The following is a 19,669-nucleotide window of genomic DNA, read 5'->3' as shown; positions in this document are numbered from 1 at the left end:
CAATTTTCCAAAAAGATTCGTAGCTTGACTAGTTATAAAAGATCTAATATACATACACACACATATATATACATATATATATATATATATATATATATATATATATATACATATATTTGTATATATACACATATATGGATATATATATGTATATATATGTGTGTATATGTATATATATATATATATATATATATATATATATAGATATATATGCATATATATGGATATATATATATATATATACATATATATATATATATATATATACAAATATATATATATATATATGTATATATATATGTATATATATATATATATATATATATATATATATATATGGATATATCTACGTGTATACAAATTTATATATATATATATATATTTATATATATATATATATATGGATATATATATATATATATATATATATATGTGCATATAAATTTATATATATATATATATATATATATATCCATATATATATATATATATATATATATATATATGCATGTGTGTATAGACTGATAATGCAAGAGCATAATCAGGCGCACTTGGAAGATCATATCTGAGGCCTTTGTCCTGCAGTAGGCTAGTAACATCTGATGATGATATAGGTTATGTATATATATATATATATATATATATATATATATATATATATATATATATATATATATATATATATATCCTAAGAAAATTATACCAAAAATGAAATATGAAGTATTTTCTCTAAATATTCAGAAAATTGCTGAAACCAATCGAGGAATTTATTGTAAAATGCATTCTAATAGTCACCAATACAAACTTCGATGAAGGTAACCCTCAAGATTATCGAAAGGGGGTCCTGTAGTTCTTGGTTCGTCCCCTATTTCCATAGACCCAAAATCTTGCCTATAGATTTCTTTGCGGTTCGATCTTACTTCTGGTATGATTCTTCAAAAACAAGCAACATAAATCTGTTTGGAAATCATCAATTTATCCAATATCTTTAAACCACTCACTACCACAATATTCTTTCATAAGCCTAAAATAGAAATTAGATATTGAAGCGGGCTCAAAAAGATCTTTAGACTTTTTTGGTCATTGCAGGAATTAAAACTGTTTAATGATGAAAGTGTTTATCCACTTTCACGTTTCCTTCTATTTGCTTCTAAAGGATCAAGCAATGCACTGACGTGACGATGACTGATCTGATCACTGTGCACCATGAGATGGGTCATGTGGAGTACTTCCTCCAGTACAAGCATCTTCCAAAGGTTTTCCGTGATGGAGCTAACCCAGGTATGATTTTGACAGGGGTGTTGATGGAACTGAACCAGTTAGAATAAAAGTCTTGATGGAGCTAACCCAGGTACGATTTTGATAGGGGTGTTGATGGAACTAAACCAGTTAAGATAAAACAGTCTTGATGGAGCTAACCCAGGTACGATTTTGACAGGGGTGTTGATGGAACTAAACCAGTTAAGATTAGACAGTCTTGATGGAGCTAACCCAGGTACAATTTTGACAGGGGTGTTGATGGAACTAAACTAGTTAAGATAAAACAGTCTTGATGGAGCTAACCCAGGTACGATTTTGACAGGGGTGTTGATGAAACTAAACCAATTGAGGTAAGACAGTCTTGATGGAGCTAACCCAGGTACAGTTTTGACAGGGATGTTCTTCTTCTTTGTCTGCATCCTTTTCCACTTTTATGTGGGGTCGATGTTTCTGGCCAGCATTCTCCATCTACCTCTGTCCTACACTTCATCACCGGTTAATCTCTTTGATGAAAGGTCATCCTTGATGCAGTCCATCCACCTTCGCTTTGGTCTCCCTCTCCTTCTTGTTCCCAGTTCCTCCATTTCCGTCCCTCTCCTCCCAATATACTGTTCATCTCTTCTCATGACATGACCATACCACCTCAGTCTACTTTCTTGGAGTCTTATCTGATACCTCTCTAATTACCTCACTCCATATCTTATCTCTCCTTGTCACCCCACACATCCATCTCAACATTCTCATCTCTGCCACATCCAGCTTCTTCTCTTCTGTCTTCTTTATTGCCCACGTCTCCGCTCCATACATTATTGCCGGTCTCACAACGGTCCTGTGTACTTTACCTTTCAACTCAACCCCTATTTTCCTGTCGCATAGTACTCCACACACTTTTTTTTCCAATTCTTCCATCCTGCTTGTATTTTGTGGTTTATTTCTGCCCCCAGATCACCATCCTCTGCAACTGTTGATCCTAAATACTTGAAATTTTCAACTCTTTTCAATCTCTCCTTGTAAACTAACTTCCCCATTCTCCCCTTTTTTCAATCTCAAATACTCTGTCTTTTTCCTGCTGATCTTCAATTCTCTATTTTCCATTTCTCCTCTCCATTCCTCCAGTTTCTCTTCTACTACCTCTCGCCTAGTGCTACACAGTATAACATCATCAGCAAAAAGCATACACAAAGGAGATTGATCTCTAATACCTTGTGTTACTACATCCATGACCAGATCAAATAGGTAAGGGCTCAATGCAGACCACTGATGCAGTCCCACATTTACTGGGAAACTTTCTGTTAGGCCTATACTGCTCTTAACATTTGCTTCTGCCCCCTCATACATATCTTGGGTGATTCTTATGTATTTCTCAGGGACTCCCTTTTCTCTCATACATCTCCACAGCTTCTGATGTGGTACTCGATCATACGCCTTCTTCAGGTCAATAAAGACCATATGTAATCCTTTCTGTTTCTCCTGATGTTTTTCTATCATCTGCCTCAAAGCAAATATTGCACCTATAGTCCCTCTTCCACGCATGAATCCAAATTGTTCCTCACCAATTGTTGTTTCATCTCTGAGTCTCTTCTCAATGATCTTTTCCCATATCTTGATAGTATGGCTTATCAACTTTATGCCTCTGTAGTTGCCACATTCCTGGATGTCTCCCTTCCCCTTATAGATGGGGATGATTAGGCTTTCTTTCCATTCCTCTGGCATCTTTTCCTGATTGAAGATCTTTTGCATCAGGTCCCACAAGATATCTATGCCTTCCTCTCCAAGACTTCCATACTTCTACTGGTATATTATCCGGTCCTGCAGCTTTATTATTTTTCATCTTCTTTACTGCTTGTTCAACTTCTCTTCTAGTCTCTCCTATGGTAACTGCCTCGTTTGGGAGTCTATCTTCAAATACTGTTCTTGGGTTCTCTTCATTCAATAGTCCTTCAAAATAAGTTTCCCACCTTCTTTTAATTTCATTCTCTTCTGCTAGAACTAGACTATTGCTATCTTTAATTAACCTTATGTGTCAGGTCTTTAGATGCAGCATCACGGGCCTTAGCAATTCGTAATATTTTATTCTCTCCTTCTGATGTTTCCATCTCTTTATAGACTTCATTTAATGTCTCTGCCTTCACCTTTGCTACTACTCTTCTTGCTTCTTTCTTTGCCTGCTTGATGGAGCTAACCCAGGTAAGATTTTGAAAGGGGTGTTGATGGAACTAAACCACTTATCATAAGACAGTCTTGATGGAGCTAACCCAGGTAAGATTTTGACAGGAGTGTTAATGGAACTAAACCAGTTAAGATGAAAAAAGTCTTGATGAAGCTAACCCAGGTAAGATTTTGACAGGGTTGTTGATGGAACTAAATCAGTTAAGATAAAACAGTCTTGATGGAGATAACCCAGGTACGATTTTGACAGGGGTGTTGATGCAAATAAACCAGTAAAGATAAGACAGTCTTGATGGAGCTAACCCAGGTAAGATTTTGACAAGGGTATTGATGGAACTAAACCAGTTAAGATAAGACAGTCTTGATGGAGCTAACCCAGGTATGATTTTGAAAGGGGTGTTGATGGAACTAAATCAGTTAAGATAAAACAGTCTTGATGGAGTTAACTCAGGTATGATTTTGACAGGGTTGCTGATGGAACTAAACCAGTTAAGATTAGACAGTCTTGATGGAGCTAAACCAGGTACGATTTTGACAGGGGTGTTGATGGAACTAAACCAGTTAAGATAAAAGTCTTGATGGAGCTAACCCATGTAAGATTTTGACAAGGGTGTTGATGGAACTAAATCAGTTAAGATAAGGCAGTGTTGGTGGAGCTAACCCAGGTAAGATTTTGACAAGGGGTATTGATGGAACTAAACCAGTTAAGATTATACAGTCTTGATGGAGCTAACCCAGGTAAGATTTTGACAAGGGGTATTGATGGAACTAACCTAGATACGATTTTGACAGGGGTATTGATGTAACTATACCAGTTAAGATAAGACAGTCTTGATGGAGCTAACCCAGGTAAGATTTTGACAGGGGTGTTGATGGAACTAACCCATATACGATTTTGACAGGGGTATTGATGGAACTATACCAGTTAAGATAAGACAGTCTTGATGGAGCTAACCCAGGTAAGATATTGACAACGGGTATTGATGGAACTTTACCAGTTAAGATAAAGACAGTCTTGATGGAGCTAACCCAGGTAAGATTTTGACAGGGGTGTTGATGGAACTAACCCAAATACGATTTTGACAGGGGTATTGATGGAACTATACCAATTAAGATAAGACAGTCTTGATGGAGCTAACCCAGGTAAGATTTTCACAAGGGGTATTGATGGAGCTATACCAGTTAAGATAAGACAGTCTTGATGGAGCTAACCCAGGTAAGATTTTGACAAGGGGTATTGATGGAACTAAACCAGTTAAGATTAGACAGTCTTGATGGAGCTAACCCAGGTAAGATTTTGACAAGGGGTATTGATGGAACTAAACCAGTTAAGATAAGACAGTCCTGGTGGAGCTAACCCAGGTAAGATTTTGACAAGGGTGTTGATGGAATTAGACTAGTTAAGATAAGACAGTCTTAATGGAGCTAACCCAGGTAAGATTTTGACAGGGGTGTTGATGGAACTAAACCAGTTAAGATAAGACAGTCTTGGTGGAGATAACCCAGCTAAGATTTTGACAAGGGGTATTGATGGAACTAAACTAGTAAGATAAGACAGTCCTGATGGAGCTAACCCAGGTAAGATTTTGACAAGGGGTATTGGTGGAACTAAACTAGTAAGATAAGACAGTCTTGGTGGAGATAACCCAGCTAAGATTTTGACAAGGGGTATTGATGGAACTAAACCAGTTAAGGTAAGACAGTCCTGATGGAGCTAACCCAGGTAAGATTTTGACAGGGGTGTTGATGGAACTAAACCAGTTAAGATAAGACAGTCCTGATGGAGCTAATCCAGGTAAGGTTTTGACAGGGGTGTTGATGGAACTAAACTAGTTAACATAAGATAGTCTTGATGGAGCTCACCCAGGTAAGATTTTGACCAGGGTGTTGATGGAACTAAACCAGTTAAGATAAGACAGTCTTGATGGAGTAACCTAGGTAAGATTTTGACAGGGGTGTAGATGAAACTAAACCATTCAAGATAAGACATTCTTGGTGGAGCTAACCCATGTAAGATTCTTACATAGGCATTGGTGGAACTAATTCAAGTAAAATATGGCAATTAAACTAGTTAAGGTAAGAGTCTTGATGGAGCTAATCTAGGTAAGATTTTAATAAGTGTTAATGGGGCAAATCCAGGTCAACGGTTGCCAGGAGTGTCAATAGAACTGTCCCAGATAAGGTTTGGACAAAGGTCCTGAGGGAGCTAACCAGGGTAAGATCTGACAATGGTTTTGATGGAGCTAACCGGGGTAAGAATTTGCCAATGGTGTTGATGGAGCAAATCGAGGTAAGATTTTGACAACGGTCTTGAACAAACTAACAGATAAGATCTGACAATGGTTTTGATGGAGCTAATCCAGGAAAGATTTTAAAAAGGCATTGGCTGAGTTAACATACATGAAATCTGGCAATGGTTTAGATGGAGGTAATCCAGGTAAGATATTGATAACAGCCTTGATGGAGCTAACCCAGGAAATTCCCTAAAATATGCCAGATTTAATCTATAATCTTTGAGAATGGTGTCATATCTGTATAAAGCAAATGACTAGCCTATCTAATGTGCCAAACAAACAATGGTTCGGATTGAGGATATTTTACAGTAGTTAGTAGCAATAGAACAAAAAACGAGGGAGAATACAGAGAATCCATAACAACTATTTTCTTCACATGCTTAATTTACATAAAACTAGATAGGCATATCAGGCCAAATCAAGAGAGCTACAAAATATAGAAGACTTATCATGATCCAAAACAGGAAGATTACCAAGGCACTAGGAACTAACATTTTCAAATCCAATATGTCACAGATAGGGTTTCCATAAATTTTGGAAAGTTTTACACCTGAAAAAAATGCGACTAAAGTCCACCATGTATGGGAGGCCTTCCAACCTTTGTTTAAAATATCAAGTAGTGAAACTGAAATTCCCGAGTAAAGATGCAAACCGGAAAATTTGTCCTGTTATGAAGAGCAAACACTGCAGGATTACTAGATTAAAACATTTGCACGCTTTGAAAAGGTCGCGAATGTTTTCCTACAAAATATATTATGTAAAAGAAACCTCAAACAATATTCTATGATTATACCACGATTCTCCACAGGATATTTTTTAGAAAGATATTAATTTAAACGAAACATACAAACTTTATAAAGCTCACCAATCTTACATTTCTAGTAATCAAAACTAAACCTCCGTGGTTCTGAAGCCTTAAATGACACCTTAGAGCCTCTTTTATTATGAAAGAGTTGAATATTCATCCTCATACGTTCAATTTTCAGTTTGAGTAATGAAGAAAGACATAAACAACCATAATGTAGGCAATACATTTTGAAAAGAAGTATTTGTTTCACAGTATATGACGTACTTCAAGTTGACAATCGGAAATGTCCTTACTCGTTCCTTAAAGACATTCCCAACTATCGAATAATTCCAAATAGCTAAGCCTTCTCCATCATGAGTCTCAATACTACACGGTATTCTAGAAGTTTAATTCCAGCTGTGATCAAGTTGTGGAAGGAGCTTCTTAATCAGGTAGTTGAATCGGTGGAACTTCAAAAGTTCAAACTTGCAGAAAAGGTTTTTATATTGAACAGACTGACATAAGTCTCTTTTTATAGTTTATATATGAAAGATCTGTTTTAATGTTGATTTATTTTCTTATTTCCTCTCCTCACTGGGATATTTTTCACTGTTGGAGCCCTTGGCTTATAGCATCCTGCCTTTCCAACTAGGGTTGTAGCTTAACTAATAATAATAATAATAATAATAATATAATAATAATAATAATAATAATAATTGCAGGTTTCCACGAAGCCGTTGGTGACGTGCTGGCCTTGAGCGTTGCCACTCCAAAACATCTCAAGAAGATCGGCCTCTTAGAGAAAATCGAGGAGGACCCGGAAGCCGAAATCAACTTCCTCCTCAACATGGCACTCGATAAGATCACCTTCTTGCCCTTCGGGTACTTGATGGACCTCTGGAGATGGGACGTCTTCAGTGGCAACACGTCAGAAGCTTACTGGAACTGCGCTTGGTGGGACTTGAGGTAAGGAGGTGGTCTCGTACCCCGTTAGATCTCATTGACTTTAAGTGAAAACTTTCGAGGCGCCGCCTAGATTTTCAATAAATGTACAAGTCAGGGATTGTTAGATTTAAAAAAGAGGGCGGTTTTAATAATATTTCTAAAATGCTACATTTTTCATAAAGATATCTAGAGAATATCATATGGATGTAGATTGAGATAGCTATATGGTATTACTTCTAGATGAATAAGACTGTTCCAAAATAAGCTCTAATTTCTATAAGTTAATACAAACTGAATTCTATTGCAAAATCAAATAAACTAAGTAAAACATACCAGTAAGACTTTGAGAGAGAAAAAGACAATTGTAAAATACTGATGGGACGAATATCTACAAAACTTTGTCACTGGCTCCAAGAAGGTTTCACAGTGACAAATGTTACGCCATGAAGCATTACATATCAGGATTCATGCTTCTGTTTACTTCAGTAAATTTGTTGGTTTGCTGATCTAAATGTATTGTCAATCCTCTCCGTGTGTGTGTGTGTGTGTGTGTGTGTGAGCGCGTATGTGTGTGTGAGCGCGTATGTGTGTGTGAGCGCGTATGTGTGTGTGAGCGCGTATATGTGTGTGTGTTTTCCGATTTTTTAAACTTTTTTTTTTTAACTGATTAGCCCACTTAATGTTTTTATACCATAATAATAATAATAATAATAATAATAATAATAATAATAATAATTTCCCCACACCTATGATACCAAAGAAATTTTTATATACAGAATTTTTGTGTATCTTTATGGGAAAAACTGTAACAAATTCATAAATATTAAAGACAATTTAAAAAAAAAATAACATCCCTCTGCCATAACATTATTTCCTATTTTAAAAAGACCAATATTTCTATGGTAAAATGTAAATATATCAATAAACTTACGATATACTTTTTATTACCAAAAAAAAAAAAATCATACTAATATTAGGTTAATTCTGCAATAAAAATTGGTATGTACACGAGCTAGAATACAGGGTTTGTGCGCAAAAAAATATTGATTCAATTAAGGTAGGAATTATGGCTGATATCGTTACTTAATGGGTAAGTGAATGCATTTCCAATAAGAGAAATTGACATCACAAATTATTTTATTTAAAGACAAAAAGCCTCCTGGAGCACAGAGAGAGAGAGAGAGAGAGAGAGAGAGAGAGAGAGAGAGAGAGAGAGAGAGAGAGAGAGAGAGAGAGAGAGAGAGAGAGAGAGAGAGAGAGAGAGAGAGAGAGAGAGAGAGAAAGCCTCCTGGAGCACAGAGAGAGAGAGAGAGAGAGAGAGAGAGAGAGAGAGAGAGAGAGTTGATGCAATCGAATGCCATGTTTTTTTACATTTCTTTCACATGATGCAAAACTTGTACCCCACAGAGAATGTTACATTGCTAAGCAATTCTTATTCATTTCAGGTTCAAACTTCAGGGAATTAAGCCTCCCAATATCCGTTCTGAATATGATTTTGATCCCGGTGCCAAATACCACATTCCAGCTAACGTCCCCTACATCAGGTAAGTTACCAAAACATGAGTGTTTACTCGAGTTAATAAATAGGGGTTATTGGCTATTGCGGTAGGCGATGTAGAAATGACGCTCAGAATTTTATATTATTTATCAGGTGGTTTATTATATCTCAGTAGACACAGTCTTCTATGATATATCAGCAAACATAAAGCGAACACTATGTGTATGCAACCAACACCAGAAGACTAAAATTTCTGCCAGATTATTGCTCAGACAGCATCTGCAACGTTTAAAAAGCTTCCAGAAGACTAAAATGAGTGGTTGAATGACTAAACAGAACAGAACTGGTGGCATTCAAGGTGATCAGTCTTACATATAGATATAGGGAGCATACTAGAATCATGCCGGAACATGTGGACTTTTCTACAGTGCATAAACCTCCAAGTGGGTCCTGATGGAAACAAACCATCATCTGGAAGGGTCATCCCGGTTCTGGAAGCATCCAGCAGTTGAGCAGATCATCAACTTAAAGTTTATAGATACTTTCCAAACCTCTGGGGTGAAATATCCCTTTTCTGTTTAATCAACTCTAATAACTTTCGTAAATGTTTTAAACAGTTTTCAGAAAGCTTTCCTTTACTGTTTATTATACATAGAATTTCCAGTTGATTATATGCACACTTCCTGGCGTTCTGTAATTCGTGTTTATTCTAATCCGTACCTTTAAAAATACCTCAACGGAAAAGATGAAATATTCCCTTAAATGTTCTCCCAATCTTTTATCTATTTCCTAACGTATATATTTGGGAACTTCTAGTTATCTTATACATGCTTTCGAGAGCCTTCAGAGCTTCCATTTAGGTGTGAATGCGTCTCAGATTAAGAAGTTTTATATCATATTCGAGAAAAAATACAATAAACTAATTCCTTTGTGGATGAAACCATTATTTATCATTACATGATATTTATAAAGCGGCGTATACAAAAAAAATAAAGATAATTTCAGTTATGTCTTTTAATTTGAAAAAAATCAACACTAGTCCTTATGAATGAAATAAATTATAACCAAGAGAAGAACAGATAAAAATTCTGAAGTTATTATAAGAATACCTTAAAACACAAATTAAATGTTAGTGAACATAAAAATCAACAGGGAAAATAATTGCTTGAGAATAGATAAATGAAAAAGTAAATATAAAATATAGTAATAAATAACCTAGAAAATAAGTATGTAATATAGGGCAGGGGGATAAGCTAATGAGAAATGAATTGAGAAATCAAGAAATTAAGTATAGCAATATATTTATAAAAACAAGTGACTAAAGACTGCACATCCTAGGCCTAGCCTGAGTATTGCACAACAGCCCCTACGTCTTCATGCACATTCCCATCTATCCCAAAATCGCAGTTTAATCTTCTGTGAAATTAACCTGACCAAGAGACCACTTCTTTATATCAAATTTATACCCTCTGATTAAGGAAATCTCAAAAGATGAATACATTTCTCAGAGTCTATTCAATTGTGGTTTGTGGATAAATATACTGTGCACACGTTATATTAAAGACTCGAGTACACGACCCATCGAAAATGACGGCTAAATATCTAGATAGATATGCTCACACACATGCATACATACAATAGATTCAACTCTTCCCACCCCCTCCCCCTTTCCTAACTACTCCCTCTCTCACCTTCCCGAGGGACGTGGAGAGACCGAATAGTTATACGTCAGGCAATGCTGTTGAGCGTGACCGAATAATTATATAATATATATATATATATATATATATATATATATATACATATATATATACATATATATAATATATAATATATATATATATATATATATATATATATATATATGTTGGTGTGAGAATGTCATACGCACACATCGTGGCTCTATCTCATATCTCTTCAATGTGATATAGAATTATTTAGACCTGTAGGTTACTTCTTAGAATAAGTCACAGTTAAGTTAACTTTAAACAATTTATTGTTAGCGCTCCATCACTGGAGTATGGATGGTTTGGTCGGAAGACCATTCTGTATGAAAAGATGAATAGAACTGGTTTACAGTAGGTTTACGTAGATAACGTGACATTAGTTATCTCAGCATTTATTACAAATATGATCTCATAGGATTATAATCGGAAGCCAGATGGTTCCGGTGTAGAGATCAAAAGGTCAACTGTTTCTCACGGGATGCTTGTGACATGTTGACAAGACATAAATAAACGTTACCTATGCAATGATTTAGCTTAGTCTATTTTCACATCCTGTTATGGCTGTCGTCACACTCCAACTCTCCAATGATCCCTTGGGTCATGGGTTTATCTATGTATTGTTATTACATATATACATACATGCATATACATAAGTATATATATATATATATATATATAGCCAGACACTTTGTTTATATCTATATAGGGGAAATCAGAATAAAATGAACTAGTAACAAAGATTTGGTCAGTTGGCAGAATTTCTTATTACTGTTCTAAACATTTCTCTACCTCAATATCATTAGTCACTTCTGAATGAAGATATCATATTAAGTGTACATTTTCAAATACTTTTTGAAGATTATTGTGTCTTTGCAAATACTTCACCAACTGAGAATAACTTTATTTCTTTTTCAGATACTTCGTCAGCTTTATAGTACAGTTCCAATTCCATAAGACCTTGTGCATGAAGGCAGGTGAATATGATCCTCTGGACCCAAGCAAGCCTCTACATAAGTGTGATATCTACCAGTCGGTGGAGGCGGGTAACGCTCTAGGGTAAGTCGAGTATCAATAGTAGAGTTAGTCAAGTATCACGGACAGTTGCACACTGAAATTTCTGGCACACCTCACTCTGAGGAAGAGCAGCCTGTCACACCCTTACTGCACGGCGATAAACAAAATAGATACTGTCAGAAGAATGGCAGAAGTGGTGGATGGGACCAGATTCAAGACAGATACCAGTTGACTTAAGTTGAAGGCTAGTTAATCAAAGTCAATCTCATTTGGAGCTAGCGGATATTGAAATTTCTTTAGGGTTACCGCCACATACCAGTGCATAAAAAAAGGATAATGCTTTAGCCTAAATTCAACATTAGCCATAAGAGGCTGGTAAGGTTTCAGGGCACGTCAAATGACAAAAAAAAAAAGAAAAAAAAAATATGAATCTGGTATTGGCCTAGTTTAAGTTAACAACTGTCAAAAAAGGTTGGAAATGTATTTTGGTCCATTCATTATCGGTCATCGGAAGCTGATATTGTTTCAAGTGAAGTTTAATGAAAGGAGATTTGATATCCTTCACAAGAAAAGAGATACCAGATTAATAAAGCTCAGGATATCTATCCTTTCATTAGCTCTTAATGGGATTTTTATTTTCGTAATTTAAGTGTACTTTTTCCACATATTGGAAAATTGGTATAGGCTAGTTTACCCCTTTAACTATAAGTGCGCATGAAAGTTCTTTTCATGGCAATTTCCATCTTTCTTTATCGCACATAATTTCTAAATTTTCGAAGATATTTTAACGAAACTCTGATTACCTCTGATGAAAGTAAAAATATTCTATAGCTTAAGATTTGGCTTTGTCAAGAGTCTTGGTGCTTGTGATGCACTTCTTTCAATTTAGAGAGTCGTGCAGTAATTCTTAGGTTCTAGTCATGAGGTTTGTATGACTTGTCTTGACTGTATTATTATTACTCTTATTATCATTATAAGCAAATAAACAATACTAGTGGGATATACAGAATGCTGCAAGCCAGAGGGTCTCAACCGACAAAGCCGACAAGTACGCAAAAAGGAAATACAGAAGTAATGAATAAACAATTGAAAAGATATACCATAGAGATACAATTACACCCATACACCATTAAATATTTAAGCAGTTGAAATATTAGAATACTACCGGTAGAGAGTTATTGGGTCCTTCGACAGGCAAGACTGTACTACATTGGATCGATCTTCACTCTCTCTGGTTACAGCTCATTTCATCTTTGCCAACACATACACAGAATAGTCTGGCCTATTCTTTACACATTCTCATCTGTCCTCATACACTTGACAACACTGAAATTGCCAAACAATTCTTCTCTCAAGAGGTTAACTACTGCACTGTACTAGTTCAGTGGCTACTTTCTTCTTGGTAAAGGTAGAAGAGAGACTCTAGCTATAATAAGCAGCTCTTCTAGGAGAAGGACACTCCAAAATAAAACATTAATTGTTCTCTAGTCTTCGGTAGTGCCATAGCCTCTGTACCATGGTCTCCACTGTCGAAGTAGAGATCTCTTGCTTAAGGGTACACTCGAGCACAATATTCTATGTTGTTTCTCTTCCTCTCGTTACTTTGAAGTTTCTATCCTCTTGTTATTTTCTAGTTTATATATGAAAGATTTATTTTAATGTTTTTGTTGTTTTTAAACTTATCTTCTAGTTTTTCCTTATTTCCTTTCCTCACTGGGCTATTTTCCCTGTTGGAGCCCTTGGGCTTAAAACATCCCGCTTTTCCAACTAGGGTTGTACCTTATAAAGTGATAATAATAATAATAATAATAATAACAATAATAATAATAATAATAATAATAATAATATCCCCATGACAACGGTATTAGGGTTGAGAGAGATACCCTTTAGCAGGGAAAATCCATTGGCTAATTGGTGGTTTACTTTGTTTGTTAACTGGTATTCTAACACGGGGGTTGTTGGCGGAAAATTAAGACGAAGACAAATTCTAAGCAGTTGCCAATGCATTAGCATCGAGAAACTTACTGACTCTCGGCATTGCATTAGGATTAAAAGATAATTTGGCTTGCCATGACGTAACAAGATGAAGGAGCACAGAGGTGTAAAGGGTGTTGAGTTTACACCATTTTAATATGTCCCATGGCTGTTAGCAAGAAATTAAGTACCTCTGATTAATTAATTCAAGCCTCAAGAATCGGTGCTGGGGCCTGATATGCCATTCATTGTTGAGGTGAAATTAGATAAGTAAAAGTGTAAACAGGATGGACAGAAAGATGTGAGAAATTAAAAGGGGAATGAGATATAGTCGAGTTGAAATGTAGGTAAAACTAGAGGTCGAAGAGTTGCAGCAAAATCAAGTGGTGCCTGCAGGGCACCTCGTGAGGAAGGGAGATAGAGCCACACTGAATGCCTTCAGCACAGTAAATATTTCACCTCCTTAGGAGATTTATGAGGCATTAATATAAGTAAAGTTATGAACCTTCTCACTCTTTTAGTCATCTTCAAACGTATATCAGGCATAAGCGTACATTATTGCGGTAGTCTATTGGAAACGTTCCTGCCTGGCGAACTTCTGGAGTGGGGTTCAAGACCCGCTCAAGTTCGATAGTTTCTTGTACTGTCTGCAACCTCACCATCCATGTGAGCTAAGGATGGGTGGTTTGAGGGAGCCTATAGGTCTACCTATTGAGTCATCAACAGCCATTGCCTAGCACTCCCTGGTCCTGGTTTGGGTGAAGAGGGGGCTTGGGCATTGATCATATGTATATATGGTCTGTTCTGCTAGCTAGGGCATTGTCACTGTCCCTTCCTCTACCATTCATGAGTAACCTTTAAACATTATTGCTACTACGGATCTACTCAATAGTAACAGCCAAAGACATTTATAACTGATAGATCTTACACTGGTTAACAATAATACATTCTGGTTTCTTTTTCTTTCAGCGACATGCTGCAGCTCGGTTCTTCCAAACCTTGGCCCGAGGCCATGGCTGCTCTGACAGGAAGTCGCGAAATGGACGCCTCTGCCATCAGGGAGTATTTCATGCCCTTGGAAAAGTGGCTGGAGCAAGACAATGAAAAACACGGTGAAATCCCCGGATGGGAAAAAGGTGAGGAGAAAACAAACATTTTCTGGAACTTGAAAATATTGAGATAATTTTCATCTTCGTGTTTTTCAAATTTAATTCAAAACAAGGATATGTCTATATATATTTTATCCTTTACGAACTGAATGGTTGTCAGTGGAAGCTTCAAGGGACACGATCCTATTAGCATTTTGAAACTCCTTTGATGATTGTCAATCAGAAAGTTGGGAATGTTTGATGTGAACCGTCTATAATAGTCTATAAATTTATTTCCTTTAAGGCCTTTAAATCTCTTGAAGAACGACTATTCGCGATAAAGAATCAAAAAGGTGTCTCATTTCATAACATTAGAATTTACTCTGTTTTAGTTTAATGCTCGGTTTAACATTTTGTTTTGCCAGCATTTCTAGCCTTTCTTGTCTCATAATTAGGTAATCAAGGTTTTTAATTTGCCGCAATGGATTCTCATAAGACAATGCTTATTTTGGTTTCTTTTACTCCTACAGAGGAAATACTATGTACCGCAGACGCAGCTCAAGAAGAAGCCCAAGGCGAGCCTTCCTCAGCAGGATCTACTGCCTCCGCCGTTCTTCTACTGCTAGTGGTGAATCTTCTCCATTGCCTGTGGCGCTAAGATCACCTTCAAGTTCTTTTAAAATGCTTCGCGTTCAAATACTGTCTTTTCCTTTACCATGCATTGGTCAATTTTATTCACCATTTGAGGCATTTTAAAAGCTTTGTATACAAACACGTACTCACTCTGTTTGGTGTAAAAAGGATTCCATTCTCTTCAGGTTTTATAACTGTTATCTTCAGAAGAATTGAATCATTTTCTCTTTTATATGATTGTTGATTTTCTTGGTTTTTTTCTTATCTCTCCTCAATTTAATATACAAACATAAATAATTATGTGATTAATTCATAAGTTATGCATTAAATTATTTAATAATAATTGAATATACAGAAATTGCTCACACGGAATATATTGATTTCTTTTATAAATATGTACATTATGATAAATCAAATATATTTTATTCTCTAAAGTGAACTTTTTCGTGTCAATTCTCCTTTACATTCAATTGCTGTAAGGTTGAGTATTTCGTATTCATTAAGGTTGTGTTGGCTTATTGGAAACCTCCCTGTCTGGCGATCTACTGGACTGGGGTTCGAGACTAGCTCATGCTAGATAGTTTCTTGTAATGTCTACAACCTTACCATCCCTGTGAGCTAAGGATGAATGGTTTGGGGGAGCCTATAGGTCTACCTGTTGAGTCATTAGCAGCCATTGCCTGGCCCTCCCTGGTCCTAGCTTGGATAGAGAGGCGGCTTGGGCGCTGATAATATGTACATATGGTTAGTCTCTAAGGCATTGTCCTGCTAGGGCATTGTCATTCTCTCTTACCTCTGTCATTCATGAGCGACCTTTAAACAGGTCAACATTCCATCATTGTAATGAACTAGACGCTGTTACAGTATTTTCCAGGAAAATAAAAGATTCGCATAAGTATAACCTCACGTGTCATAAACAATAATATAAAATAAATCCCCCATATCATTCACAAATGTTCTACCTTATTTTTCTTCCGCTTATTTTGAGTTTTTATATTTATATATGAAAAATTTATTTTAATGTTATTACTGCTCTTAAAATATTTTATTTCAATTCTTCATTATTTTTCTTGTATTTCATTTATTTCCTTTCCTCACTGGGCTATTTTCCCCGTTGGAGCCCTTGGACTTATAGCATCCTGCTTTTCCAACTATGGTTGTAGTTTAGCAAGTAATAGTAATAATTATAATGATAATAATAATAATAGTGTCATGAACAATAATATCCGCACGTTTTAATGAGTAAGAGATTTGACAAAAGTTATCCGTTATACTTTGCTGGGTTTTTGTCAGTTACATAAAAAAAGACGATGTAACTTCAGAGATTTTGCTTATGGAAGATCGATTTGAAGGACCAGTTAGTCAAACCACAAGCACGAAAAACTGATAATAAAAATAACGACAACAACAAATACATACTAAAGCAGTCCACTGCAGGACAAAGGACACGGGGATGTCAATTTTTGTCTTGGATCTGGGCAGTTTTCATTACAACATTGGACACTGTGGATTGGTGATGGTGGGAGATTTTCGTCTGACCGCTTAAAGCAAACCAACCTAATATAGGTGGCCCTGACTAGTATAGTTTTGCTGATTATGGCGATACGCAAACCCTTTCACCACGTTAAGGTATCCCTACTCAGAAAGGGAATCATAATAAAGTAGAATAAATCGAAAGGAAAAAGAAGATTAGAGGATCAATTCATTTATTACTTCATTCATTTATTCATTTACTTCATTTATTTAAAATAAATTTAAAGGGTCTGAGAACTGTTCGGACAAATGATATTGGATTACGAAACTGTCTATCAAATTATATTGAATTTACTAATGAGCCTTTCAGATACATTCAAATATCATAACTCAAAATCCTTTGTATTATCAAACAATACTACCAAAGTGTCAGGAAAGGAGTTATTTCATGTATGTTCATGATGAATGATTTAGTAAATGTACTTGAATGATTATTTCATAAGTTTTATTTATTGATCAAGAGATAGGGAGACAAATGAATTAGGTTGTTATTGTAAAGGTGGAAATGAGTTTTAGCGAGAGACAAGAGAGTGAGTGAACTGGCGGTATAAATATCTGGGGTATGCATTTTATGAGACTAAGCAAAAAGGCCTTGTTCAGGAAAGGCAAATAACTCTGGTACGACTTACAGCCGCCAAAAGCAGGTGAAACACCGTCAGAAAGGAGCGGCCATTTTGAATGATAGACGCAACCACACCTATAAAGTTGAGTATAAAGAGAGCCACAACCAAGCTAGAGCTCTCTTCCTTCCCCACCTTAAGAGTGATAAAGTCACAGTGAATGGACCTTTGGTCTGACCCTCATCCCACTTCGGGGTCAGGCTCCCTACTGCCGTTACCACGGACACTTCCAACTTTAGGTAAGCGGTATTCGTCGGCCGCCTTGTAAGCAGAGGAGGAATCGAACCCTTTCTACCCAGGGATGTTGGAGAGAATCCAGAACTTCCTCTAACCTGATATGTTGGAGGAAAACGAACGTCCTCTAGCTTGTGATGTTAGAGGGGAATCAACCAGAAGAACGTGACCAGCTGAAGTCCGGCAGTCCTGGCAGGGACCCTACTATCGGTGCAGGGCAATGATTTGTTTCGTCTGACCATCAAGAAGCTTTAGCAAGAAAGTCTCCGGAAATACCACTCTAATTATAAGAATACTATGTAATTTCTTTAAGTGTATTACATTTAGCTCTGTGATTACTTCATTCAGTAAACGAAAAATCTGCACGGTGTATCCATACCCATGTTCTTCTTGGGAATATATTGTAAATCATTTATGGATACTAGTACTATTCATTAAAATTGTTCAATCACGAAGCTTCAATTTCTTAAAATGACCACGAAGCTTCACAAAAGCATTTGAGGTGCCAACAAATAAAAAAAGTGAATAAAGTGCTTGAGATGCAGACTCAACAAAAACTAAAACTAAAATAATAAAAAATAAACAGTAGATAAAATAATTCTATGAGTTTCAACACAGATTCCGGTAGCTGATAAACATCCGTGATTAAATATAGTCCATCAGAAATTTATCAATGGCAAATAAACAAGTAAGAAACAGAATAGAAATACATGGGGTTGCCTCTATATAAAACTTAGAAAAGGTTGGACAGCAAAACTATGGAAGAAAAAGCAGGAACGGAGGTAAAGTAGAAGGATATTAAGGAAAGCAATTTATGGACGACGGAACGTTGCAAAAACTCTCAAGTAACTACTGTAGTATACACGACCCGTAAAAAATATGGTTAAATATTGATATACACACGCACACAGATTCAACCCATCCCACAGCCTTCCCATTTCCTAGCTATAACCTCCTGATTAGGCAATTTGTGGGAGATTGCGGTTTCCTAGAGTAAACTTACCTCTCGGGATAACCCTACACACCAGGGTATGAAAACTACCTCTCCCCCTGCCGCTCAGCGTGACATGAAAGAAATATATTTATAGATATATAGCCAGATACTTGCTCTTTATTATATAGGGGAGGATGCCTACTGCACACTGCGTGAGGTGAACTGACGGCACTATACTCTCACAGGGCAGGACTACATTGTAGCTAAGTCGAAAAAGACAGGGTCAAGAATAGAATCTGCAGTCGTGCATATGTTTTAATGGTTTAAAGGCCACTGATGAATTGCAAACACAAGGGACAGTGACAATGCCCTAGCTAGCAGGACAAGGGCCTAGAGACTGATCATATGTACCTAAAATAAGCACCATTCCCCTCTCCACACAAACTATAAGTCAGCAGGTAGATCTATAAGCTCTACCCAAACACCAATCCTTACCTCACAAGGATGGTGAGGTTGCAGACACTTCAAGACACTATCGAGCTTGTGTGGGACACGAGTACCAGTCCGGCAGATCGCCAGGCAGGGACCTTTTCAGTAAGCAACCATAACCTAAACACCAAAGATAATATTTGATTAAACCCTACTAATAATATCAAAAGCTAGACTACGCACCAAATAATAAAACGTAGTTATTGAGTTATTGCAAAGAATTTACTAAACGGTAGGCTTTTTAAAAGGTCTTACGGCATGTAAGAACATTTAAGCCTACCCAAGGTTAAAAAGCCTACCGTTTAGTAGATTCTTTGCAATAACTTATCTATAGAGCAAATGGCCATCGGTTAAAGTCAAATAATCTTCAAAAAAATAAAGAAATAAAAAAAAATAATTTCATCATCTTCAAATTACCATTCATATAAGTTACAGTTTCCACAGTCTGCAAATAAAATCATTCTTGAAGA

The 19,669-nt window shown here is 36.3% G+C and overlaps 1 protein-coding gene across 1 annotated transcript in view; it reads left to right on the top strand.

Annotated features, from left to right (window-relative positions):
• LOC137653425 (angiotensin-converting enzyme-like) overlaps nucleotides 1-15,828 on the top strand; it is an 87,240-nt gene extending 71,412 nt beyond the window's left edge. The window contains exons 9-14 of the mRNA XM_068386801.1: nucleotides 1,157-1,281; nucleotides 7,233-7,476; nucleotides 8,901-8,999; nucleotides 11,596-11,736; nucleotides 14,638-14,804; nucleotides 15,287-15,828. Coding sequence (XP_068242902.1) covers nucleotides 1,157-1,281; nucleotides 7,233-7,476; nucleotides 8,901-8,999; nucleotides 11,596-11,736; nucleotides 14,638-14,804; nucleotides 15,287-15,414 — 904 coding nt within the window. The 3' untranslated portion in view covers nucleotides 15,415-15,828. The remainder of the gene's footprint in view (nucleotides 1-1,156; nucleotides 1,282-7,232; nucleotides 7,477-8,900; nucleotides 9,000-11,595; nucleotides 11,737-14,637; nucleotides 14,805-15,286) is intronic.
• Nucleotides 15,829-19,669: the final 3,841 nt, after the last annotated feature.

The sequence above is a fragment of the Palaemon carinicauda genome, chromosome 14 (assembly GCF_036898095.1).
Source record: "Palaemon carinicauda isolate YSFRI2023 chromosome 14, ASM3689809v2, whole genome shotgun sequence".
In the NCBI taxonomy this organism is placed as follows: Eukaryota; Metazoa; Arthropoda; class Malacostraca; order Decapoda; family Palaemonidae; genus Palaemon; species Palaemon carinicauda.
The sequence above is the reverse complement of the archived record's forward strand: the minus strand, read 5'-3'. Positions and strand labels throughout refer to the sequence as shown.